At 45.2% G+C, this 27,355-nt stretch overlaps 1 protein-coding gene and 1 pseudogene across 1 annotated transcript; both read right to left on the minus strand.

Moving 5' to 3' along the window:
- Window positions 1–23: 23 nt before the first annotated feature.
- LOC131906291 (solute carrier family 40 protein member 1-like) lies at window positions 24–27,355 on the minus strand. The gene is given in 10 exon segments (XM_059257043.1): window positions 24–712; window positions 2,833–3,087; window positions 4,765–4,789; window positions 4,791–4,892; window positions 5,298–5,422; window positions 7,315–7,474; window positions 13,216–13,283; window positions 19,307–19,415; window positions 26,477–26,562; window positions 27,313–27,355. Coding segments are annotated over 10 exon segments (1,662 nt in total).
- On the minus strand, window positions 8,240–9,401 carry LOC131906929 (glyceraldehyde-3-phosphate dehydrogenase-like; annotated as a pseudogene).

A 27,355-nucleotide genomic window follows, 5' to 3' on the forward strand; every position in this document is an offset into this window, starting at 1 on the left:
ACCTCACTCAAAATACTTGAGGGTCAGAAGAGCAAGATGATAGAGATGTAAGAGTCAGGCTGCTCAGGGTCCTGCTGGCCATCAAACAAGACTGTACTATTGGTCCAGTGGATAGGAGAGCGTTTGGGGAAGATGGGTTGATTTAGATTTCTTTCAAAGGTGTAAACATGTGCCCGGCCATCTTTTAGCATCTCATGATTTGAAGAGGAATTCTTGCTTAATGGGAGGGAGAAGGTAGCCATATCAAAAGGACTTCCAGGAGCAAAGACAGAAAACACACAGAGTGTTAGGCTACCTAAACGGAGCCAACTGGAAATGATCCCTGTGGTGACCAAGCCATAATGCTTCCGGAGCCGGGTAAAGAGAATTGTTCCCATGAGGCCAGACACAGCTGAAAGGGCTGTGAGGATGCTGAGGAGAGAGCCTCCAGTGCCCTGGGTGGAGGCATAGCCTGTGGTAATGCAGTCAAAGCCCAGAACTGTCATGTAGAGGAAAGCCAAACCTAAGCCAGCCAGGAAGACAGTCTGTCGGCAGTACATTTCCCATCCCTCCCGGCATGTGTGGAGCAGCCTACGGGTGTCTTGCAGGCAGTGAAGAAGCTCTTTGGTTGTGGCTGCTTGTTCTTCAAGGCTAGAATTGTGGTCCTTCGGTTTTTCCAGAGTTCTAGATGTGTTGATGAATCTATTCGTGGTTTCCAAAAACTCCGTTTCACCTAAAATAAAATTCAGATAAGCTTAAACTCAATACACAACAATCTCCCTTAGTTGTCCATCCCAGACTCCTCTGCTTCCACGTTGGACAGTTCCTATGCATACCCCCAGCTTCCCTTCCTCAGGCACCTGGGACTTGCTGCAGGTGCTGGAATGTGATTAGTATTCTGTAAGTTCTCTAGAGAACAAATCTCACCAATGAGTGACAGAAGTTGCTGGACCAACACTCCCATCTTCTTGGCCTTTAGTGGGACAATCCTGAGGTACATCCTACACGGCATCTCTGTATGAGCTTTTCTCCCTGCCCTTTCCTGTCTCACTTCCCTTCCCTCTCCCTCCTTCCTGGATCACATTCTAAACAGAGTACTTTTCACCCTGGAGTCTTGTCTCAAGATGTGCTCAGGAGAGAATGAAGCCAAGACACAGAGGGCAGGCATAGGAAGTGAAGGGCTGCTTCAGGGAGTGGGAAGACAAACTGTCACACGCTGGAAGTGTGCGGATGAGCTCCTAGAAGTTGTTGTGGGTGCTTACTTGGTTACTCTTTCTAAAGAGGTAGATACTTGAGGAGGTAGATCAGAAATATACAACTATTTTAGAGGTATTCAGCACAATGAAGTCAAGTCCTATAGAGGTCTAGAGGAGTCACGTAGGGCTCTGAAGGAAGGAGAGGGCTGGGGGAACAAATAACAGGACAAGAGGTGGGAGCTTTCCATTATACAAAAGAACTTACTGCCAGGTAACTAGAAACAAAGATGATAATAAACCAACAACAATGGAAACACAGTTAACCCTGACTTCAGACTTACTGTGTGGGAGGGGATAAAACTAGGCTTTGCATAGACTACCCTACTTAATCCTCACAGTGTCCTGGTGCAATTAGTTCTGTGGTTGTTCTTACTTTGCAGAGAGGCAGAGAATATGAAATGAAGTAACCTTGAAAGCTCAGACAGGCAGCTCAGAGGAGATGGGAAGGATGCACCCCATTTATTGATCTACCGCTTATGTATCTATCCATCTATCCATTCATCATCTAAATATCACCTCTATATATTTATCTCTCCAAATGCATGCATTTCATTCATGAATCTGATTTAGTGGTCTTTATCTAAAAAATAACTTGAGAAAAATGAGTGCTAATCATAAACCCCTAAAGAGAACTGAGTCAACCAGGCAGATGGGTGACTTTGTCATAGGTGAAGATGGCTCTTACTTGAGGAGAGTGAGGTCATATCTACTGACATGCCTCTGCCCCTGTTCATCCCCACATACTTAGAAATTTCTAATTTTAAACAAACACTGCAGGAATACACTATATTATCTTGATCAAAGGGTAGCCCATACTCCTTGACATATTTGCATCTCTTAAATTTAGGAGCATTGGGAAAGGTGTTCATCAGCAAGATGGAAAGGAGTAATTTGTCTCCCAAGATGCTGGGATAGGCTGTGCAGGTTGTATCCTGCATTCCCACGGGGGTGCTACTTGTACTGGACCTTCTCTCAGTGGAGTCCCTGAAGTTAAACACAATCCAGTTAACGGTACACAGTAACCCTGCCTGCCCCACCGATGTGGTCAAGTCATATGAACTGTGTGACCATCGGCACAGCTGCAGCCCTCTCGTTTATTACTGTTCTTAGGTACATGCTGTGGGATGTATGGCAAATGTGTTGCTAATTAATCAATAAAACACTGATTGGCCGTTGGCTAGGCAGGAAGTATAGGCGGGGCAAGGAGGAGAATAAAGCTGGGAAGTGGAAGGCTGAGTCAGAGAGACACTGCCAGCCACCACGATGAGAAACAGCTTGTGAAGATGCCGGTAAGCCACGAGCCATGTGGCAAGGTATAGATTAAAGGAAATGGATTAATTTAAGCTGTAAGAACAGTTAGCAAGAAGCCTGCCACGGCCATACAGTTTGAAAGCAACATAAGTCTCTGTGTTTACTTGGTCGGGTCTGAGAGGCTGTGGGACTGGCAGGTGAAAAAGATTTGCCCTGACTGTGGGCCAGGCAGGAAAACTCCAGCTACAGGTACAACTGCAAACAAAATATTAAGACTGTGGTTAGACACATGGTCTGGAAAGAAGAAACGAAACACGAACAAGAGCTCCCTCTGAGTTCGCCTTACCTTGGATGTGCACGGCTTCCTGCTGCCTCTCTAGGAAGCAGCCCGCAGTGTGCCGCTGGGGTTTCACAGCCAACTGGGGAACTAGTTGATAAACCCTGGACAGAAATAGAAACCCTACAAGAAGTGAAACCAAGTTCCATCCAAGAATGAAACCACAACCAGTCACATGAGATGCCCACATCATCACCTGGCCCACGGACAGGGGCGCAAATATACTGATGACCTGGTCCAGCCGCCCCACTGCTGCGTTCATCCCTGCAAGGGAGAGGAGGAGACCTTGAGACTCTGTGGATGGATGTCTCCTTCCTCCTGCTGAACTTGACACCGCGTATTCGCTGGGCTCGACAGCCAACCCAGGGTCAGTGACGGCAGGTTGTCTGCAGATTAGCGATGGCCTTTTCAACCTGGAAAACAACTGCAAGACCAGCTGTAGTGGGATGTGAGCAGATTAGTAAACTGACGAGGCTACCCATGGTCTTGACTATGCTAATCATAGTAATGGCCACTAATTAATAACCAGCACAGTGGTGGGGGAAGGGAGGTAACGGGAGGGTAGAGGAGAATGGCTTGAATTCTTACGTTGTGCCAGGCATACAGTCCCAAACCTTATACCTACACTCATCTCTGTGAGTCCTCACAGTTCTAAGAAGGCAATGGTACTTCCATTTTACAAATTACGAAACTGAGGCACACAGAGGGGAAACTCTTTTCTCGGGATTGCAGAGAAAGAACATTATGGAGCCGAGACTCAAAATCCAGCCAGTCTGACTCCAAAGCTCATTGATTCTACTACCATTGAAGAAAATATTCACAAGTTCATCTTCAAACTTGTAATAAACTTGAGTCCAAGTCTGCTTTACCTTGAAGTCTTTTAAAATGAATGCACAGAGAACAGGAAAGTTTTCCTGACGCCAAGACAGAGGACGTACTGAACTTGGCTTTTATTCACACGGCTCTTATTCTGGGTGATGCTACCGAAGCCACAATACATCCAAGTGAATGCAATTTAAAAGGAAACATGATGATAAGGGCTTTGACTCTTCAAGGAGTGTATTTTAGACTCCTTAATAGTGCCCTTTATCTTGGCCATCAACACTCAGGCACTACCACTGCTCAAGTATAGGGTATCGTGAGATCTTCAGCTCTAAGTGGGCAATTAGAACACGCTGCAATGAGAGCTGTGCATGCTTTGTAAATGGGAGGACAAGACAAGATGTCAGGCCGCTCCTTCCCACTCCCTTACTAGAAAACGAATTCCGGCTTCCACTATCAGCAGTAATCAATGTTCCCACTTGGGATAATTTGGGGGTGGGGCAGAAGGTGATTACTGATGTGAATTTAGAAATCTTTTCATTCACTTACTGTCTAGGTCTAAAATGGCTCCAGACCATCTGTAAATGAGAAGCTGCCCTCCCGACCCACCATCTACCTGTGCGTTAGGTGAGAACAGTGATGGTCATTTCTTGGGTGTTCCTTCTGTGCAGATTTGTGCTAAGCACTTACAAAATCCTGATTTCATGAACTCCTTCCTTCCCCAAAGTGAGCTCAGAGAGAATGAATGTGTATGTGGACATGCATGCATGTAAGTGTGTGTGTGCGCGTGTGCGTGTGCGTGTGCGCGTGTGCGTGTGCGTGTGCGCGTGCGCGTGTGCGTGTGTGTGTGTGTGTGTGTGTGTGTGTGTGTGTGTGTGTGTGTGTATTTGCCCCATGCTGCAGATGAGGAAAGTCGAGTTCAGAGAGGTTAAGTAACTTGCCCCAGGACACGCAGCTGGTAAGAGAGAGAGCGGGTTTCAGCTGAAGTCAATCCCAGCTCTGGTTGGTTCCAAATTCCTGTCTTCTACAGGCTATGATATGGCCTCTCCTGGAGCCCTGAATGGCTCGCCACTCTATTTCTCTGCCCATCGGGGGACTGGTGACGGTGGCACTGCTCACCAGCCAGCTGGCCTCTGTTGTCCCCCCGTGAGGCTCACAATCCAGTCCCTCTGAATGGTGATAGTAAGTGCAGTGCCAGCCAGGTTTGCCCCAGCCGCTAGGGTAATCACCACAGCATAGCAGACCACCTATCAGAGGAGGGAAGAAGAGACCGAGAATAGACCTTCCGGCCCAGGGTGGAACACGGTCATTTGTCTGACAGCCAGAGGAGCGTAGAAATGAACCCTTTGAGAGGAAATGAAACCTTTGAGAGGAAAAGGCTCTGTGTTAAGTCTAAGCCAAGTGCACGTTCTTCCTCTCTCCCGTCAGCACCAGATGCGGTGTTAATTTGTACCTTGCAGACAGATGCTGCGGCTCTACTGCCACGCTCGCTCGCTGTGGGGTTTGGGCTCCAACTCAGAAACTAGGGGCCACGAGGGCACGGATGAAAGGGCACCGCGAGGCAGCTAGGCAGAGAGCGCCTCCCAACAGACACTTGGGGGTGTTGATGACATGCACTCTCGTGAGGCAGGTGTCGGAGGGGAGACACTCACAGTGAGCCAGCCATGCTGGAGTTGCTCCATCTCCCTCCTGTAGGAGAACACCAGCATCAGGACCACACGGACCACACAGCAGGCGGCGACGGAAGCATTCTGAATGAAGAGCGAGGCGTGAGCAACTGCAAACGGAAACGCACAGGGCCCGCTATTTACTGGTGGTTTTAAGAGGCGGATCACCGCTACCTAGTCACCATGCAGCGCAGGGCCATTGTGTCTGACCACGTGCTTGTGCCCACCAGGCTCATCATTTCCGTCAGCGACTCCAGGCTTAGGTAGGACTCAAAAGGCAGGCTCCGCGATCGAAAGCCTTTGCAACACAATGAAAAAAACAGAAAAACCAACCGGGCAAAACCAGAGCTGAACTTTGCAAGTGAAGGAAGGGGCATGCTGGGCAAGAAAGACGACCCAAACAAAAACAAAACAAAAAACACAAACAACAGTCAAAGGCAAAACCAACCAACCAAACAAAAACAAGACAATAAAACACAAAACCAACTTCCAGCTGATTTAAATAATTCCAAATTCTATGGCTACCTCGGACTCACCTGGATTTAATCTCTAATGGAGGCTTATCGATTGGGCCTAAGGAGTAATGCTTGGGTCTTAAAGCAATTGACTTTTCTATGATCTGTCTCTCCAACTCTGCTGGGTGTAATAAAAACAGCCTTGCTGACCAGTGATCAAAAGAACTGCACAGTTTAGGTTTTTACTGGGCAAGGGGGATTTTGTGAACATACTATCACTAAACATTAAAGGAGATCTCAATTCGAGCAAATAAGTCTCCTGATGCTGAGGCTAGGTATCTGGTACAGGGGAGACCTTTTTTTTTTTTTTTTTGGTTTTTTGAGACAGGGTTTCTCTGTGTAGCTTTGCGCCTTTCCTGGAACTCACTTGGTAGCCCAGGCTGGCCTCGAACTCACAGAGATCCACCGGCCTCTGCCTCCCGAGTGCTGGGATTAAAGACGTGCGCCACCACCACCCGGCTCAGGGGAGACCTTTTACACATAGCAACTGCCTTGACTGAAAATAAACATATGTACTGACTGCATAGGTAACACTAGAATATTAAGAGAAAACATGCTTTCCAGTAATTCAGTACTAAGAACTTGTACTAAAACCCTAAGTCTGGTGGTGGTGACATGTAGTCAGAAGGTTTCTCCAGTCCCGCAGCCATTCGGACCCAAGTAAACATGTAGAGGCTTATATTATTTACAAACTGTATGGTCTGTGGCAGGCCTCTTGCTAGCTAGCTCTTATATCTTAAATTAATCTGTTTTGCCCCATGTTTCATGGCTTACTGGTCTGCTGGCATGTTGTTCCTTGGACAGCAGGCTGGCATCTTTTCTGCCTCTGCCTTTCTTCTTCCTGTCTCTCTCTTGGATTTCCTGCCTGGCTATAACCTGACTTGCCATAGGCCAGAGCAGCTTCTTTATTAACAGCAACACATTCACAGCATATAGAAAGCCATCCCACAGCAGTGGCGCACGCCTTTAATCCCAGCACTAGGGAGGCAGATGCAGGTGGATCTCTGTGAGTTCAAGGCCAGCCTGGTCTACAGAGCAAGTTCCAGGACAGTCAGGGCCACATGAAGAAACCCTGTCTAGGAAAATGAAACAAAACGAAACAAGCAAGCAAATATATATATATATATATATATATATATGTGTGTGTGTGTGTGTGTGTGTGTGTGTGTGTGTGTGTGTGTGTGTATATATATATAAACCCCGTTTAAGGACTCAGGTATGTGACAGAGTGCTTGCCCAGCATGTGTGATGCTCTGAGCCTGATCCATAGCACTGCACAATAATCACCAACTAAATCACACTGATGTGTTTAAAATGGAGAAATTGAGATGTGACCTAAAGCTGAACAACTCTTTCCATGGAGTTTTTCAGTTAAGCCCCATTGCTATTTAGCACAGTTTGGTGATTTTATTTCATGATGTAAAGTCCTGAAGCGGGTGAGGTCATAACCTGTCACATGTCATCTGCATCCCAAAGAAAAGTATTACCTTTATTTCTTGGTTTCCTGTAGATCCAGTCACCAATTAAAACCCCAAATATTAACACAGAGCCGGCCACCACTAAGCCAAACACCGCAGTAAGGAGAAGATTGTGTCCATAGAGCTCTATCAGGAACACAGACATAGCAAAGTGCCACATTCCATCTCCCTGCAAGACAGAAAAGGCAAAGCTTTAATCAATGAGAACGGTGGAGGAAAAGTAACTCCAGGAAGATAAGGTTGGGCACACCAACCTTAAAAACAGAATAGCAAAAGCATACTTTGATGGAGAGCAACTATGACTTTATTTATGCACTGTATTTATGACTTTAGTTTTTTTTTAAATCAAAAGCATAAAAGAACAAATAAGCTAATGAGAAAATATCGAACACTTAGAAGAACAGGAAATCACCAACACCAGGACACCCTGAGAACATCTGTGGGTCAAAAGCAACAGATGAACCAGCCCTGGAGCCCTGTTTGCTTCAGAATATCAGCCGCAAGAAGCACTCGGAACCACACCCTCAGGGAAAGGGGGGTGAAGGAAAAGCAAGGCAATCCTTATGTGGGCTCTCAGTCCAGCTGTGCCTTATCTGCAGGGTCCAGGAGATCTCTCCTTAGACCTGAATTAATCAGTACTCACCAGCATTATCATTCCCATCGGCAATTTCGGCCTGAGGTCAGGGACAAACAGCCAGCACCCTCCACGCATCTGAGAAGAGACAACTGTAGACCTTTTGAAAATATCTTAGGCTCCAAAGTGCTCTTTTTTTTTAAAATTTATATATATATATATATATATATATATATATATATATATATATATATTTTGTGAGATGGGTGCAGTGAACTTTATTGATGGTGTTCAAGAGAGTAGGGCTCCCTAAGTCCCTCCTATTGTTCTGGGGGTCTGGGATGGAAACTGTGAGGGAGATGCTCAGTATCGGGGACTGAGATGGGACAGGAACTGCTCAGCAGCCGAGGGTCTCTCTTGCTGTCCTTGCTGGGGTGGGTGGTCCAGGGCGGGCTTCTTACTCCTTGGAGGCCATGTAGGCCATGAGGTCCACCACCCTGTTGCTGTAGCCAAATTCATTGTCGTACCAGGAAATGAGCTTCACAAAGTTGTCATTGAGAGCAATGCCAGCCCCAGCATCCAAGGTGGAAGAGTGGGGGTCACTGTTGAAGTCGCAGGAGACAACCCGGTCCTCAGTGTAGCCCAGGATGCCCTTTAGTGGGCCCTCCGACGCCTGCTTCACCACCTTCTTGATGTCGTCATACTTGGCAGGTTTCTGCAGGCGGCATGTCAGATCCACGACGGACACATTGGGGGTAGGAACACGGAAGGCCATGCCCGTGAGCTTCCCATTCAGCTCTGGGATGACCTTGCCCACAGCCTTGGTGGCACCGGTGGATGCAGGGATGATGTTCTGGGCTGCCCCACGGCCATCACGCCACAGCTTCCCAGAGGGGCCATCCACGGTCTTCTGGGTGGCAGTGATGGCGTGGACTGTGGTCATGAGTCCTTCCACAATGCCAAAGTTGTCATGGATGACCTTGGCCAGGGGGCTAAGCAGTTGGTGGTGCAGGAAGCATTGCTGATAATCTTGAGTGAGTTGTCGTACTTCTCATGGTTGACACCCATCACAAACATGGGGGCGTCAGCAGAAGGGGCGGAGATGATGACCCTTTTGGCCCCCGCCCTTCAAGTGGGCCCCAGCCTTCTCCATGGTGGTGAAGACACCAGTGGATTCCACAACATACTTGGCACCAGCCTCACCCCACTTGATGTTGGCGGGATCTCGCTCCTGGAAGATGGTGATGGCCTTCCCGTTGATGACCAGCTTCCCGTTCTCAGCCTTGACTGTGCCGTTGAACTTGCCATGGGTGGAGTCATACTGGAACATGTAGACCATGTAGTTGAGGTCAATGAAGGGATCATTGATGGCAACAATATCAACTTTGCCAGTCTGGAAGGCAGCCCTGGCAACCAGGCGTCCAATTCGGCCAAATCCGTTCACTCCGACCTTCACCATCGTGTCTCAGGAACGAGGCTGGCACTGCACAGAAAGATGCGGCTGTCTCTGGAACGGGGAGGAGCAGAGAGCTTAATTTATATTTTATGTATGAGTGCTCTGCATGCATACCTGCACACCAGAAGAGGGCATCAGATCTCATTACAGATGGTTGTGAGCCACCATGTGGGTGCTGGGAATTGAACTCAGGACCTCTGGAAGAGCAGCCAGTGCTCTTAACCCCTGAGCCATCTCCCCAGCCCCCAAAGTACTCTTGCAGTCACTTTTAAACAGACTGTCCAGCACGTGGTCAAAGACAGCCAGTCAGGGAAGGCAAGGGAAACGCTGCAGACAAAATCCACAATGAGCAATAGCAGAGAGAGGCCCACGGAGACCGCACAGAGCTGGGTTATCAGCCACAGGCTATAAAATCGTGGTTATTCTACCAAAAGCAATGCCAAGTCTGGCAATCTGAGCAGGGAGTCAGAAAGTATTTAAAACAAACAAACAAACAAATAAACAACACTTCTAGAGCTGATCATAGAACAATAGAAGCTAAACTTAAAAGCTCAACTGTTAGCAGCTGGATATGGTGCTGCACACCTGCTGCAAATCCTAGCTCTTAGGCAGAGGCAGGAGGATGGAAGGTAGTAGATTAGATAGAACTCAAGTCAGTTTAACTGTTAATATATCTGAAGAAGCAACTTAAAATGAAGCCCAGAAAGATAAAATGATAAGGAGAGGAGAACACAGTAAGGCCAGGTAGAAAGAAAACAGTACATAACAGACTTAAATAGAACATTAGTTACTGTTAGGTCTCAAACCTGGGACAAATGGCTGAGATGCCTATTAACACGTCAAAGCAGACCCTGGCTGCTAGGTCCTCCCAGCATCCCTCAGTCCCTACCTGTTACAGGGTCCTCTTGGCTAAAATACACACCCCCTAGCAAGGTATGAACTCTCCAGCCCAGAGGCTGGGCTGCGCTTCCTTTCCCCAGCTGCTCTTCCCTATATAATCCAGCCATTATGACAATGACAGCCCTTTTTACCCTTTACCCCCCTGGCCCCTTGAGCTCCTGGTCTCCTGGCTTTCCCCTCTCCCCTCCCCCTCTCAGTCTCACAAGGCTTAGGGTTGTGCTTTCACTCCAGTCTCTCCCAGATGTCGCCTCTGCCTCTGCCTATGCTTTCTCTCATTTCTACAATAAACCTTCTCCTCCACCACACCTAGGAGCAGTCATGTCCTCTCTCTCTCTCTCTCTCTCTCTCTCTCTCTCTCTCTCTCTCTGTCTGTCTTTCATTCAGTTATCTGAAGAACCAGCCTGCCTCCATTTTAGGCTTAAAAGCCATCTTATAGTATAGTATAGACAAACTAGATTTGTTCCTGTTTATGATTAAACCTCTGTTTCTCAAGGATTGGGCTGTGCCCCACCTATAACCTTAACTACCAATGGTTCTGTACTGCATGTTCCAGGAATAGCAACTGTGTTTTTGTTTCAAAAGTTGTTTATAAACATCTTGCAACCCTACCTCTGTTTCAAAAGATTATATGATCACTTATGACTACCTTGTTATGACTACCTGTTGTTATGACTACCTTGTTATGTCTACTTTGCAACCATGTCTTCATCTCAGGAGGTCATTAGGACTAACTTGTCATGATGCTCTGATCCTGTAACCCCGCCTGTTTTGCCTGTCAAATCCCCATTTGGAAACTGCTATTCCTGAGCTATAAAAGCCTTATCATCTCCATATCCAATGCTGACCTCTTGTATCCCACTTTAGGGGAAGGCACCCTGTGTACATGAATAAAAAAATCTTGCTTTAATTAATTGCTTGCTTTAATTAATTTGGCCATGATGATTTGGGTCAGTGGTCTTTCTCCTATCTTTGGGGTTAGCATACTAACTAGTAAAGGTGAACTAACTATGCCAGTTAAAGGCTAAGGTTGACAAATGGAACTTTACAATATAACTATATTCTGTTTAAAGATAAGTATTTCTAAAAAAAAATAATAAGAAGAAACCACAGAAGTAAAGGATGAGTAATGATGTAGCATGTAAATGTTATCCCACAGGAACTCACATCATTAAATTCACATCAGGCAAAGCCTACTCCAGGGTTTAAAGCTTTACCTGAAGCAAGAGGAATCGCTTTATACTGATGAAAGTTTGATTCATTAGAAAGCTATACAAATGCCTGTTTCCCTTGTATCTATGAACAGGGCTTGAGGATATACCAAATTAAAGTGAAAAATGACAATCGCTGGTGTTGTTAAGTCCCTATCTAGCTCTTCATAATTGATAGAATAAGAAAATAGACAAATATGTATTACATATGTGTAGTGTATGTCTGTGTGTGGTCAGCCTAAAAGTCATATCATGAATGTTGCAACAGTTCAGAATACACATCATCTAGAGCACACACAGTATATTGTGAAATTAGCCATACAATGGGGGGGAGGTGTGTGTATCTTGATGTTCCCTGAACTTGAAGCAATTAAGACAAAAACTATTACTCACAGAAGCCAGAAAACTCTCAGAGGCTTATGGATTGGTTTCTAATAAGTCCATAGGTCAAACCAATAATAAATAATAAAATATTCTAACAAATGATATTAAAACTTGTCACATCCATGGTCAGAGAAATTTGTGATCTTCCATGTTTCTATTAGAAAGGACAGGCAAAATTTAATAAGAGAATTGTGTGTGTTTAGTTAGAAATGGATTGGGACATGATGTCCCATGCCTGTAATCTCATTTTTTTTTTTTTTTTTAAAGAGGCCAAGGCAGGAAGATCATGAGTTCATGGCCGGCTTAAGTTACACAGAGGGAGCTGAGAGCCTGCCACAAGGAAAAAGAAGTGAGAAAATGAACAACAAATGAACCTCAAAGGAAGAAAAAGAAAGGTTAAAATAAAGGTAAGAAACGCTGGAGTAGAGGACGAGACTCTTGCTCAGTGGCAGAGCGGCTGCCTAATGAGAACAGGACACTGGCTTCTGTTGCAGACACAGGAAGCAATCCAGCAAGAAAGAGGGAGGGGAAGGGGGGAGAGAAAGGGAGGAGAGAAAGGAAGGGAAGGAGGGGATGAGGGAAGGAGGGAGATCAAATCCAAAGAAAAGGAAAACACATGAAAGAGAGGGTATGAAGTTGGAGGAGGGGAGACGATCAGGAAGGAGTTAAGGGCAAATATTATCAAAACATGCTACGTGACATTCTCAAAGAATTAATAAAATATTAAAAATAAATTAATTTTAAAAACCAACAAAACCCAAAGTTGGCTTTTGGGAAAGACTAATAAAGTAAAATATGCTACTATATGCAAGAAAATATACACAATAATGAGAAGTTTCAGGGCTGCTTATGACAATGTAAGTATCAGGAACATGATAATAAACAAAAGAAGAAAGAATATACACAGTAGGATCTCATTTATGTAAACTTTGAAGACTAAACAGCTACATCAGAATATACACAGTAGGATCTCATTTATGTAAACTTTGAAGACTAAACAACTACATCATTGAGGGTTGTCTACACCAGAGTTACTCTGGAAAAAAAGAAAAAAACAAAACAAAAAACAAGGGAGCAATGCCATAAAATGAGACTCACAGCTGCTTCCCGCTGGTGAGAAGGGGAGGGGCTGAGAATGGTCCCCGGGAGATGGCTTTGGAGCTGCCTGCACCCCAGCTGTTCCCTGGGGTTTCACATTACTCACTTTATGATTTTTTTTACAGTCATGCTTTATACATACGTTTTGTGCATTTCCTCTATTCATTCTGCAGTTGGTCATTTAAAACATTTTTAAATATATATTTTGCACCCATTATTTTGAAACATTCCAACATCTTTAATATGTTTTCTTAACAGTGTAAAAACATTAATTTCACGTTTTGTCTTACCCATATTGACAAGGCACAGCTTACATAAATCAAAAATCTTGGACTCAGGAGGTAGATCAGAGTTGCTCCTAAAACGTAGACATAAAAATCATTAAGATTATTAAATCCACCGGGCGGTGGTGGCATGTGCCTTTAATCCCAGCACTCGGGAGGCAGAGCCAGGAGGATCTTTGTGAGTTCAAGGCCAGCTTGGTTTACAAAGTGAGTTCCAGGACAGGCTCCAAAGTGAGCATATATTCAAAGCAGATTTGCCAGTAACTTTGAGAAAGTAAACTGTTGCTTAGCATGAATATGCGTTCAGGAAGTAGCCTAGGCTAAATAAAGATGCAGGCCAAAGAAAATTATATAGAATATATCCGAATTAGGGAATTCCCAGAATTTTCCCCCATTGGCTCAAAGTAGTCGTTTCTCATTGTTCTGAGTGACACCGAAGAAATATTCAGCTACATCCCCTTTCTCAAGTGCAGAGAGAAGACAGCAAGGCCTGATGCTGCATTCCATACTCAAAGGGAATAGCCCATTGGATAAGGGGAAAACTTAGCCACCTCAGCCAGCCCAGCCTGGAGGGGTAGGACAGGCACCTTCTGTGGATGTTACCCCTGGACAAAATCAGGAAGCACAGAAGGACATGAGCTGGGAACATCCTTTGGGGGTTCGGAGAACAGCGGTGCAAAGGTCTGGGGAAGAGAGAAGGCACAGAGAATCTAGAGGTGAGGACGTGAAGTGCAAACTATGGGTGATGAGGAACTGGTGTGGTACTCGCTCTGTAATTCCCTCACCCAGGAGGCTGCGGCAGGAGGGTTGCCGTGAGGAAGAAAGACACGTGGAGGGAGAGAAGAGGCAGCGTGACTCCCTCTTGGATGTGAGCAGTGGTCCCCGACTCATCCCCACTTCATCTCAGGTCTCCCTTCAGCATTGCAGCCAGAGCGGTGGAAAGCCAGGACATAGAGCTCTGCTCAACGCCTCTAACATTCATGTCTTACTCAGAGGAAAACCCCAAGTCCTCCCAATAGCTCAAAATGTGCCATTTCTGACTCTTCCTTCATCGTTCACTACACTGTTCCCTTCGATGACTCCCCGCTTCAGGAAGCTCTTTCTTGCCTTTGCCTCTTCCACTTTCTGTTCTGTCTGGAATGTTCTTCTTCAGGCCACGTACATGACTGCACCAGCCTCTCACCTCTTCGTCTCCTTACCTGAAAGTCCTCTTCTCAGTCCACCCACCCAGTCTGAAAAATGTATGCTGAAGCTGGGCAGAGCGGCACAGGTGTACTTCTGACTACTTGGGAGCCCAAAGCAGAGGAATCATTTGAGTCTACCAGTTTGAGACCAGCCCGAGCAACAAGGACACCTGACCCAAGAAAGAAGGGCGGGGGGGGGGGGGGGGGAGGGGGGAGGCAAAGAGGAAGGAAGGAAAGATAGGAGGAAGGGAGAAAGGAACATAGGAAGGAAAGAGAAGGGAAAGTATTTTCTAGATCAATACCAACCAGTGGAACTTTCTGGAATGGGGGGAATGTAGCCTCATTGACTGCTGGGAAAGTGTGCATGGCTACTGAGAACAGGAAATGAGGCACATGGGATAAGGACCTGAACTTTTCACTTAACATTGTTGAAGGGGGGAACTTACCACAGAGCTCATGTGGGGACCAGAGGTCAATCTGTGGAGTCAGTTCTGTCCTTCCACTTTATGTGGATTCCAGAGACCCAACTCGGGTCATCAGGCTTCCAGGGCAAGTGCCTTTGCACCACCACAGACCTCACCAGTCTCAAGGTTTCTCTGTGTAGCCCTGCCTGTCCTGGAACTCCCTCTGTAGACCAGGCTGGCCTCGAACTCAGAGATCTGCCTGCCTCTGCCTCTCAAGTATTGGGATTAAAGACGTGCACCACCATTTTTCATTTTAACAGATTCAAATACAGCCACAGATGTTTAGCAACTTCTATGTTCTAACTGTAGCGCCTACACGCTTGTCCACCTCCTTTGTTAGTATTTCCTTACCATCTGTCACTAATATACTACATAATTCTATATATACTATACTATGCTATACTATACTATGCTATATATATTATATACTACACTGTACTATACTATGTAATTTAATTCTGTGTCTTATTTATAATTTGTTCTTCCTGCTAGAAGGTAAGCTCCACAAGGAAAAGAGGTCCCATCCACATTCCCAGCACCTAGGACAGTTTCTGGTGCATGGCCAATACTTTAGGGAGAATTTGAACAAACTAGGACAGAACCCATATGCTCTGTGCTGACCTAAGTCTGCTCTCGACTAGTTAGCTCTGAACTCATCTCCTCCATGGCTGTTCTCATATTCTTCTGGTCCCTTGCTGGGATGTGCCCCTCCTTTCTAGTTTCTCTGTAATGAACTTACTGTCTGCACTTCAACACACTACTCTGGCCTTGTGGGCTCAGCTCCTCAGAGACTCATGCAACCAGCCTCATTTTACCAAGTTTCTTACATGTGACCCAGACAGCAAATGGCCGCTAGGCTCGCGCATCCCGGGGTCCTGTCAGCTACTGCTTCCCTGTGCTGCTTCCAGAGAAGAGAGCAGCACCTCCCAATAGTGCTTAGCTGTGGACAGGGCAGACCGCAGGCAAGCCACACCCGCTAGATCATCAGACAGAAGCTGGGTGACAAAAGCCATCTACACACTCAAGATGTCTCTACTGCAACTCTCCCAAGATCCAGAGCCATGCCTCCTCCCTGATGGTTCTGTGCCATTACTGCTTATTATTTCATCCCAACACCTGTACAATGAATGCATTGCACCTTTTGTCAAAGAAAGTCAAGGGAAGGGGACATTGGGCAGCTCCAGAAAAGCCTAGTTGTGACTCTTGTTATGGTCAATAATAGAGCCCAAATGGAGTGGGAGAGCTGGCTCAGTCGTTAAGAGCACTGACTTCTCTTGCAGAAGACCTAGGTTCAATTCCCAGCACCCACATGGCAGCACACACACACACACACACACACACACACACACACACACACACGCACGCAAATCATTCATTTTAAAAAGAGTCCAGGTGTCCAGTTTCCAGTTGTAAGCTCACTTGGGCTGGAGGGGAAGGGAGATTAGGATGATGATCGAAGCTTTCAGTTTTCTCTTTTCTTTTAAAAGAAATGACTGAGATTTAGTTTAGGGCTTTGTGTAAGAGCCGGGAACACCCTTCTTGCACAAATGAAGGCACATGCTCCCATCTATTACAGTGCCTTGCACTTAGAGGACACTTGGCCCACGGTGGCTAAAGATGAGACAAGAAATGGTTGCCATTCTGAATGAGCAGATTGACAGCCTTTACAAGTTCACCATCTACTGAAATGCATAGCCAACTGAAGTGATATAAAGGTAGTTTTTGTGGAGGGTGAGTTCCCATTTCATTAGGTTCAAAAGACCATGCAGTTAGAAAACCCAGTCTCCTTTGGCGAGACAGTTGTCTGCAGTCAGACATCAGCAGGACACTGAGCACAATGAGTCTGGGTTTTAGTTTCATTTAACAACACCACTTCAGTGTCTAATGAAACAAGCCCCATTTCCTTTCTAAGAAAAGGGGCACCTGTTCAGTCCGGGAAGCGACAAATTGATATCTTTTTCCTTTTGTTCTGTGTAACAGAGGCCGGGTATGTGCCACACTGGCAATGCAGCCCTGTGGAGGCATGAATCACCATGGATGTCAGTCCTCAACGATGGGGAGTCTGATTTCAGACTGCCACGGAGCTAAGATGGGCCGGACAACTTCTCTAGTCACTGAGTACCCAGCGGACTGGGGGTTCCAGGGGAAGATTTTGCTTTCAGGTGCAAGAGGAGTGCTTTCTTTGCTCTCTCCCACCACACCCTGTCCTTGACTGTGGCCAATGCCTCTAGCTGTACCAGCTGCCATACAGTCATGACTAACAGTCAAGAGCCAGTCTGCTGAGGGTACCCAGACAGATGGGCAGAACCAGCTGGGGATCTGGATGGCATCCCTGAGCTGCTGAACCAACCAACCCTCCCGCCTCTCTGTTCCTCCCTCCCTCCCTCCCTCCCTCTCTCCCTCCCTCCCTCCCTCCTCCCCACTGTCTGTTTCTGAGTCAGGATCTCACCTCATAAACCCGGATGGATTTAAACTCACTGTGTGCTGGGATTACAGACATGCATGCACTACTATGCCCAAATTGACTATTGGAATGCTTGGTTTGCAAAGAACAAGGGTTCTCCCGATTTCAGCCTCTGTCAGCTGTGTGCTATGGGCAGCCACAACACTCCCAACTGCTGTGCAGATCTTTAATTACCATTTCAGTGACTGCCCATATACCCAACATCTAGATTTAACTATTTCTAATATTTTCTATATTTGCTTTGTTTGGGTGTATGTATGCATTTTAGCTATTATTATTATTATTATTATTATTATTATTATTATTATTATTTGTGGGGGGAGGGAGAGAGAGATGTCAGGAGGGATATTATGTGCCTGTAGTGCGTATGGAAGCCAGAGGACAACTCTGGAGGACCAGCTCTTTCCCTCTGTCTTTACTCGGGTGTGAGCAATTGGACTCAGGTTATAAGGCCTAGGCAACAAGGGCCTTTACCTGCTGAGTCCTCTCACACACTCACTGCATTTGCATTTTAAGGTGGGGAATAAGTTGTAGGTGCTTTATTCCTTCAGTACTCGTCTCCTAAAAAGAACATTTTCCTTCATACCCACTGTGCGTGTTACTCTTCCTAAAATAATATTTGTTCTTTGCTACCATTAGAGAACCTGCTCATATTCAGTTTTCTCTGTTGTGTTTCTGTGGTTGGAGAGAGTTGTCATTTAAATGAGACTGATGGGACTTGGGAATTTTTCACTTTTTCTTTTAATGAAAAAAGGAAGGTTCACTACTCCTTCCTCTTGAGGTTAAAGTCACTTCCCAGTGCTGGATGACTTATGAGGGCCGAAGAGCCCCTGCGACAATGTAGCAGAAATCTTAGATGGTCTTATTAATAAAATCAAACCTGAGGCCAGGTATTGGAGTGAACACTGGAAAATCAGAGAGACAGAACAAGCCACAACTACCTCACCTCGCCGGATCCTCAGCTGGTCTTGTTTTCTCAGACTGGAGGCCTCTGAGTCCTCATCCAGAATGGGTCTCAGCTGAACTGCTGTTCGAAAGCCTGAAGCTTAACCAGCCAAATGCTGCTAGTTTCTGGTCCTCACGCCTTATATACCTTTCTGCTTTCTACCACCACTCCCTGGGATTAAAGGCTCGCTTTCTGGGATTAAAGGCATGAGTCACCATGCTTGGCTGTATCCTTGAACACATGGATTTCTGCCTCTGGAATGTTAGGATTAAAGGTGTGTGCTACTACTGCCTATCCTAAGAATCTAGTGGCTTTTCTGTTCTCTGACCCCAGATAAGTTTATTAGGGTACACAATATTTTGGGGAACACAATACCACCACACGACAATATGAGAAAGTCTTGGAGTGAAGGCTGTAACTGACCACCTACACACGCTGTGAAAAGAAGTTCTCACTTGGGAAAGTGTGTGTGCGGAGCGGATCTCCTGGGAAGTGTCTGCTCTTCTCAGAAGGACACACCAGACAGCCATAGAAAGCATCTTGAATGTCTAATGCAGAGCTAGGGCAGGCTTTCCTCCTGGTGACTACGGGGTCACTCCACAGTTCACACAGTAACATGAGAAAAGTCCCAGGAGATGATGTTTTTAATGCAGTGTTGGGGTAATTATACTGCTAATTGTGTCTATTAGTCAACACTGTTTATGAGTATAATTAAAATGTAGGCTTAGCTCAAACTTTGGAAGAAAGAGATGGGAAAACAAAGCTAATTGTGTTATGACATTTAAATTAGTAAAATCAATTATGACTTGTCTAGAACAGTATTACAAAGTATTACAAAAATAGTATTAAAAGGACAAATGTTATTTGATTGTCTTTGCTTATTTTTTAGCCTTCCATTTTGCATAATCACAGCTACTGTGTTCAGAGCAACTGTAGCCTGGACCGATGTGAATGAAGTAATGTTGTCCCCGTAGAGGAATGAACACACCCCTGCCATCTCCGGAAGAATTTATGGAAGTCACAGCTAGCCAGAACTTACCTACAGCACTCACTTCTCTCTTTATGCGCCTGTTGTCTGAGGCTTTAGTCTGTTTCTCCTCCTTTCCAGAATTTTCCACATCAGTCAATTTTCCCACAATAATTAGATGCTAAAAGGAAACAGGTTTCAAACAACAAGAAGTACATTCCAACATGCTTAATCAACTTAATTCCGATTGGATTCTGTTACACCAACTAATATCACCCTCATGTCACTGTAGAGAGTTAACTGTGTGATCCATTACAAGGGCTTTATTGCACAGGAACAAAGTCATAACAGTAGTCATCAACATATACAGGCCTATTATTAATGCTCAAAACCAATTATTTGGGGAAACATTCATCCAGCTGTAATGAGAGTCTCAAGAGATTAATCATACACACACAACAAAGGTTAAATATAGGTTCTGACCAAGTCCTCTGTTACCATTCAACTCAGGATCCACAGTAGATGCAATTTATCTTTCTTTAACATGTTATTTTTTCCAACTTTGAATTTCCAGCAGGGTCAGTTTATTAAGGCTGGCAAGGCATAACTAATGAAAGTTATAAATACAAGCTTCTTTTCCCTTAACATTTATCCACGAGAAGAAAATTCTTATTTCAGCTAATGACTATTTTATTTCTAAGTAGGGTGGAAACTGATGCATTCTCCCAAACTTAATCATTTTGCTTACCAAACACAGACAGCAATAGGGTTCGGGGTCTCTCACTGGAAGGCCAAATGCAAGGACAGAGCAGCGCAGATGAACAGCTTCTGAACCACACACGGGTCTTGCTACTGTGTACCACTTTGTGTGGAAAGTGCTGGAGGTGCAAATGTGTCCTGTGGGCTATGGAAAGAGAGGCCAACAGTTTCTGACTCCCGTGACCGCCCAGCACAATATGCTCTGGCAGGGGCCCTTCTGCTGGGCCTATAGTGCACTAGAGGGGTGTTTGGAGCTCAGCCATTCCTGCAGACCTGGACAAGGACATGCTCAAACGTTCTTGTCATACAAAGCCCGACACATTCTGTAACATCCATTAAGATTCTTAAAGGGAAAAAATGTCTATGGTACTTTAAAATACACCAGAAATTGCTTAGAAGCAAATAGCTGGTCCTTAGTAGAGTCAAGAGGGCAACATGTCACAAGATCTCTACATGCTTAGTGACGGCCGCACCCCTCCAAGGGCTACAGCTTCCCAGAACGAGGTCATCCAGCACCCTCTCCCTCACCCCCTTCTGAAAAGGCAGACTCTCAAATGCTGTGACACATCCCTAAGTCAACTACACGGACCAGGCCCTGGGCAAAGGAATTCCACTACAAGTCAGTACTAGCCACAGGCTAGCTGATCCTCCATGAGGAGTGGCCTTCTTCAAGAGTAGTACCACCTAACCTAAAGAGTTCCAGTATAAAGTTAGAATTTCAGGAGCCCTTTTTTTTTTTTTTTTTTTAATTTTTATTTTGCAATACAATTAAGTTCTACATACAGGCACAGATTCCCTTGTTCTCCCCCCTCCAGCCCCCCTCACCTTCCCCCCAGTCCGCCCCCCATTCCAATCTCCTCCAGGGCAAAGCCTTCCCCACAGACTGAGATCAACCTGGTGGACTCAGTCCAAGTAGGTCCAGTCCCCTCCTCCCAGGCCGAGCCAAGCGACCCTGCATAGGCCCCAGGTTTCAAACAGCCGACTCATGCAATGAGCACAGGACCCAGTGCCACTGCCTGGATGCCTCCCAAACAGATCAGGCCAATCAACTGTCTCACCCACTCAGAGGGCCTGATCCAGTTGGTGACCCCTCAGCCATTGGTTCATATTTCATGTGTTTCCGTTTGTTTGGCTATTTGTCTCTGTGCTTTATCCGACCTTGGTCTCAACAATTCTCTCTCATATAAACCCTCCTCATTCTCGCTAATTGGACTCCCAGAGATCCACCTGGGGCCTAGTCATGGATCTCTGCATCCAGATCCCTCAGTAGTTGGATGAGGTTTCTAGCACGACAATTAGGGTGTTTGGCCATCCCATCACCAGAGTAGGTCAATTTGGACTGTCTCTCAACCATTGCCAGCAGTCTGTTGTGGGGGTATCTTTGTGGATTTCTGTGGGCCTCTCTAGCACTTTGTTTCTTCCTATTCTCATGTGGTCTTCATTTACCATGGTCTCCTATTCCTTGTTCTCCCTCTCTGTTGTTGATCCAGCTGGGATCTCCCACTCACCCAAGCTCTCTTTCCCTCGACCCTCGCCCTTCACTACCCCCACTCATGTCCAGGCTGTTCATGTAGATCTCATTCCATTTCTCTGTCATTGGGCGATCCCTGTGTCTTTCTTGGGGTCCTGTTTTCCAGGTAGCCTGCCTGGTGATGTGAGTAGCAGTCCAGTCATCCTTGTTCCACATCTAGTATCCTGTTATGAGTGAGTACATACCATGTTTGTCTTTCTGAGTCTGGGATACCTCACTCAGGATGATTTTTTCTAGGTCCATCCATTTGTCTGCAAACCTCATGATGTCATTGTTTTTCTCTGCTGAGTAGTATTCCATTGTGTATATGTACCACATTTTGTTTATCCATTCTTCAGTTGAAGGGCATCTAGGTTGTTTCCATGTTCTGGCTATTACAAACAATGCTGATATGAACATAGCTGAACAAGTGCTCTTGTGGTGTGGTTGAGCATTCCTTGGGTATATGCCCAAGAGTGGTATAGCTGGATCTTGGGGGAGATGGATTCCCAATTTTCTAAGAAAGCGCCATATTGATTTCCAAAGTGGTTGTACAAGCTTGCATTCCCACCAGCAGTGGAGGAGAGTTCCCCTAGCTCCACATCCTCTCCAGCATAAGGTGTCTTCAGTGTTTTTGATCTTAGCCATTCTGACAGGCGTAAGGTGGTATCTCAGAGTTGTTTTGATTTGCATTTCCCTGATGATTAGGGATGTTGAGCAATTCCTTAAATGTCTTTCAGCCATTTGAGTTTCCTCTGTTGAGAATTCTCTGTGGCCTTCTTCAAGAGTAGTACCACCTAACCTAAAGAGTTCCAGTATAAAGTTAGAATTTCAGGAGCCCTTTTAAAAAAAAAAAATCACAGTAATTTGGGAAAACAGCAGGACTAGAGAACGTATTAGTTCTCTGATACATTACTGTGTAACATTGCTGTGACCTGACAAAAACGACTTAGGGAGGACATTTGTTTGGGTCCATAGTTTCAGGGGGTTTTAGTCCAACACGGCCGGCGAGGAAGTGGGTGGGGAGACTCAGACGACGGTATCAGAGTGTGTGGCAGAGGCTGTTCACATCACGGGGAGTCAGGAAGCAGAGGAGGAGACCTGAAGCAGGGGGTGGGCAGACCCTTCAGAGGCCTGCCATTTATACCTCCTCCCACCATCTGTGCCTCCTGAAAGGTTCCCTGGGCTTCCAAAAGAGCACCACCAGCAGAGAAAAGCAGTCAAAACCCAGGCTGTGGGCGTTTTAGATTCAAACCACAGCGCTGTCTGCAGGTCTTTGGGTCATAAGACAATGGGTAGTATTGAGTGGCAGCTGTGGCCCAATGAACATGTCTTTACTGTCCCAGACATTCAGTGCTGAGTAACAGGACGCCTGGATTATCTTCAGTCACTGCCCAAGATACTCTCTTCATGCAAGTGCACATTCCCAAGACGGCCTCAAGAGTGCTTGCTCTGTACGCCTTGTTTGCAGTTAATGGAGAGTTAGTTGAGAAATCTAAAATAACCAAGTCTTCAGATCATAAATGTTTTTACAAATAAATAAGATTTGCAAAAGCCTGGTGTTTAACACATTACAAAGTATCTTACTTTTGTCGCAAACATTTTTGTCTAACATAGATGGTTTTATTTTTAGAAGCAGGTAGCATGGTTAGAAGGCTGCAGTCCAGGTGACTGGGAGCTCAGCGGAATGGAGCGGAGAGTCTTGCAGGCTGGCATGGGGTGGGGGTGGGGGGCTGCACAACTCCCACCAGGGTGGTGCTCTTAGTCACTAGGTCATCTTCCCAACTTGGGCCTCAACCAAAGGTGGTCATAGAACGGACATTAGTGCAAGGGTCCCCATTTGTTGTGTTTCTAAGAGTGACTTGGGGAGAAGTAACTGAGAAGGAGTAGAACATGTCTCAGTTTCATCTTTGAGGAACACATATGTTCCATCACATGGAAGGAAGAAGGGAGGGAGTAGAATTGCTCCATCCAGGAAAACACTGTCAAGGAACATGGAGATAATAGAGCAACATTGGGGTTACAGGGATTTCCCATGCAGAATTAGGCAGGAGTCAGAAAAAAAACAGTTTATAAAAGAAAAAAAGTACAAATGGCAAATAAACATTTTTTGTTTGTTTTTGTTTTTTAAGACAGGGTCTCTCTGTGTAGCCCTGGCTGTCCCAGAACTCGCTCTATAGACCAGGCTAGTCTTGAACTCACAGAAACCCACCTGCCTCTGTCTCCTGAATGCTGGAATTAAAAGTGTGTGCCACCATTGCCTGGCTGGCCAATAAACATTTTAAAATGTGTTTAACATAATTAGCCATCAGGAAAATACAAATTAAAACTGCTTTGAGAATCCACCTCTCCTATTATTATCATCAGGTATATGTATGTACACACACACACACACACACACACACACACACACACACACACACGTATGTAAATATGTAAATCAGTGAGGAGGTTTCTCAGAAAGCCAAAAATAGAATGTTCATGTCTGGGCATATACCCAACGAATTCAATATTCTACTACAGCACATCCATGTTTATAACATCTAGGAAATGGGTCCAGCCTAGATACCTGCCAACAGATTATTGGATAATGAAAATGTGCCACATGTACACAATGAAATTTGTTCAGTTGTAAAGAAAAATAAAATTCTGAATATATATGTATATATACACACACATACGCATAGATATACATATATAACAATAAGAAAGAAAAAGGCTATCAATTTAAGAGTGGGGGCATGGGAGGGGTTGGAGAGGGGAGACATGGAAGGGGCTGGAGGGAGGAAAGGGAAAGGGGGAACTGATGTAATTATATTTGAATTAAAAATAAATAAATCTGGCCGGGCGGTGGTGGCGCACGCCTTTAATCCCAGCACTCAGGGAGGCAGAGGCAGGTGGATCTCTGTGAGTTCGAGGCCAGCCTGATCTACAGAGTGAGTTCTGGGAAAGGCTCCAAAGCTACACAGAGAAACCTTGTCTCAAAAAATAAATAAATAAATAAGTAAGTAAGTAAGTAAATAAATAAATAAATCTAGTTTTACAAAAGAAAAATGACAACAAAATACTGGGGAAAATGTGGGAAAAGGGAAATCCTTCTCTGCTGTTAGTGAGAGTGTAAATTAGTGCATCCACTGTGGAAATCAGTGAGGCGGTTTCTCAGAAAGCTAAAATGTGAGGCTTGTGTGTGACAGTAGTCAGACTTTTACTCTCTGGTTAAGATTCCCCTCCCTCTACACATTGCCTGACAGAATGATGCAGTTGCCTGAGAAACCCAGGGCTAGTGGAAACTGAAGTAAAAGGCTTGATGGAGCTCAAGGAGGAGGCGGTGGGATTCGGATTAGACTGTGAGGGTACCAAAGTCCTATACTTTCCAGTTTGCATCGCATTCTGTTTTCTTGCTGTGAGCCACAGAAATATGAAGTAGGAATCAGCTGATATCAGCAAAGCTAATACCTGGAAGAGCCGGGGCTCTTGTAGAGGATAAAAACCAAGACTCAAGGAGCATTGGTGATATTGGCTTCTGAGTGTATTAGCTGTTTCCTGCAGTGAATTTCTTGTGTGCTATTGTAGCTTTCCCCGTTGATTCTTTCCCCAAGAACTTCTAACAGTGTGGCTGATGACTCACTGGGCACAATTTCCCCTATACTATTGGAGTATTTGGATAACATCCCCCAACTGTGTTGACAACAGTCAGGCAGTCAAGACCCCCTTTTTTCAGGCCTTTGTTCTCCCTTTTAGCATAAGACTCAGACATCTGCCTTTCTGTAATTACCTTTATTAGCAAACTTCTGGCCAGGACCATCTCCAGACAAAAGTATTTTGTCTGAGATACTCTCAAACATTCAAGGGCAGACTGCAGATGATAAGTATTCAAATTATCAGCTAGTTCCTGATACAGTAAACATTTACACTGAGACAACCGCCAAGGCCAGGCGGATGTTAGGTACAAAGTTTTGTTTCTTGTGCAAATTAAGCTTAATTCCTTCTTTTTCCCATAGCCCAAATGTTACCCTTAGTTCTAAAGATCCCCCTTTAGCATTAGCTCAGAACAAAAGGGCTTCTACAAACCAGGTGCATCATGCTGTGACACAGGTTGCCTAGCAACCCAGAATATGTCCCTTGCCAGCAGATGGGAAACACATTCTTAACTCTTCTTACTTTCACCTTGGTTGACTAATCAGCTTATTACCTAACCACACTTAGGAATGCAGTATTAATATGGATCCCCCCTTTTCCCTTCTTGGATTTTCCCTAATTGATTTCAGGTCCCTCTCCCTCTCATTTGTCCTTTTCCCTTTAAGAGTTCATCCTTTAGTCATAAAGAAAGCCTGACAGTCATTGTCTGGTGTAAACTCTTATCTGCTTTTATGAATGTTAGAATTCAAGCCTTCTGACCTTGCTTTGGCCAGAGAATTGCTGATTGTATGAGTATATAAACTGGAAACTTCAGAGATTAGGGAACGAACAAAGAGAGAGAAAACTAAGATAGAGCAATGAGAGAGAAAAGAACTAAGATGGGACAATGAGAGAACAGCAGAAGAAGGGACGGAGAATCAGGCAAGAGAGAAGCTAAGTATGAGAACAGAAAAGAAGCTGTGTAGAGAGGATTGATTAGAAGAATAAAGTGAATGGACTGAAAGAGCTCAGTGTGCTTAGATTCATTCCACATCCCTCAGATTAGATCCCAGCTGTTTGTAGTGTCTTCCCCTGGACTCTGGGAAGAAATCTCCACTGGGCAGGTACTGGTGGGGCATTTGACATTTTCTAGTCTGTGCACTCCTCCCACAGACACTGACAGTCGGCATTCCTCTAAGAAATGCCCACTTCTGAGCCTACTCTGGAATCAAACTGCCTGGGTTCAGATCCAGGCTTCTCCACCCACAAGGCACACAGCCACACTCAGCTTGGCTTGCTTCCTTCCTTACGCCTTGGTTTTTCAACTCTAAAACGAATATGATGATGGTACTTACCTCAAGAATGGTGCTGAAGAGCATATAGGAATGATAATGGGCAAGGTGCTTAAAATGGTGTCTGGTGGAGTTAGTGTTGGAAAGAGCTTAGGGAATGAGTAGCAGTATTAGTAATCAGTAGCAGTATTCACGTTCAGTTATTATTATCATCACCACTATCATCACTATATCATTCAAAGCATTAAAGGGCAGTCAGTGCGTAGAGAAAGCAATGAGTCCTCTGGGAAAGATAAGCTTATAAAAAAAACACCCTTTGTGCTGGGCAGTGGTGGCGCACGCCTTTAATCCCAGCACTCAGGAGGCAGAGCCAGGTGGATCTCTGTGAGTTCGAGGCCAGCCTGTGCTACAGAGTGAGTTCCAGGACAGACTCCAAAGCTACACAGAGAAACCCTGTCTAAAAAAAAAAAAATACCCTTTGTTTCTTTCCTGTCTGTCAGGCCCCAAAGATGAGGGATTAATGTAGACATTCCTTTGGGATAAAGACAACAGGATGAATTCCACAGAGCAGGGCCACAATGACAGGAATAAAGCCACTGGTGCGGCATGGAACACAGTAAACAATGTCGTTTTAACATTGGAACTTAATACGCTGTAAATGCGTAGGCTGGCCTTAGAAATGCTCAAATGACATAGATGAGGGAATACTCCCTGAACCACCATCGCTGACCTAGGTCCATTCTTCTATGCCCTATACAGAAAGAAAAAAATACACGATTTACTTCGTTTCTCATAAATGGATTCAGCTTCCATACTGCTTTGTAATTTTATTTAGCAGCGTCTGGAAATGTTTCCATGTTGCTATGTATAAATCATTCTTTTCCATTTGTGTCCATTACCACTGATCATAATGGCTGGCATCAACAGTTGCTGAACATCCAT

This window comes from Peromyscus eremicus, chromosome 3 (genome assembly GCF_949786415.1).
Source record: "Peromyscus eremicus chromosome 3, PerEre_H2_v1, whole genome shotgun sequence".
In the NCBI taxonomy this organism is placed as follows: Eukaryota; Metazoa; Chordata; class Mammalia; order Rodentia; family Cricetidae; genus Peromyscus; species Peromyscus eremicus.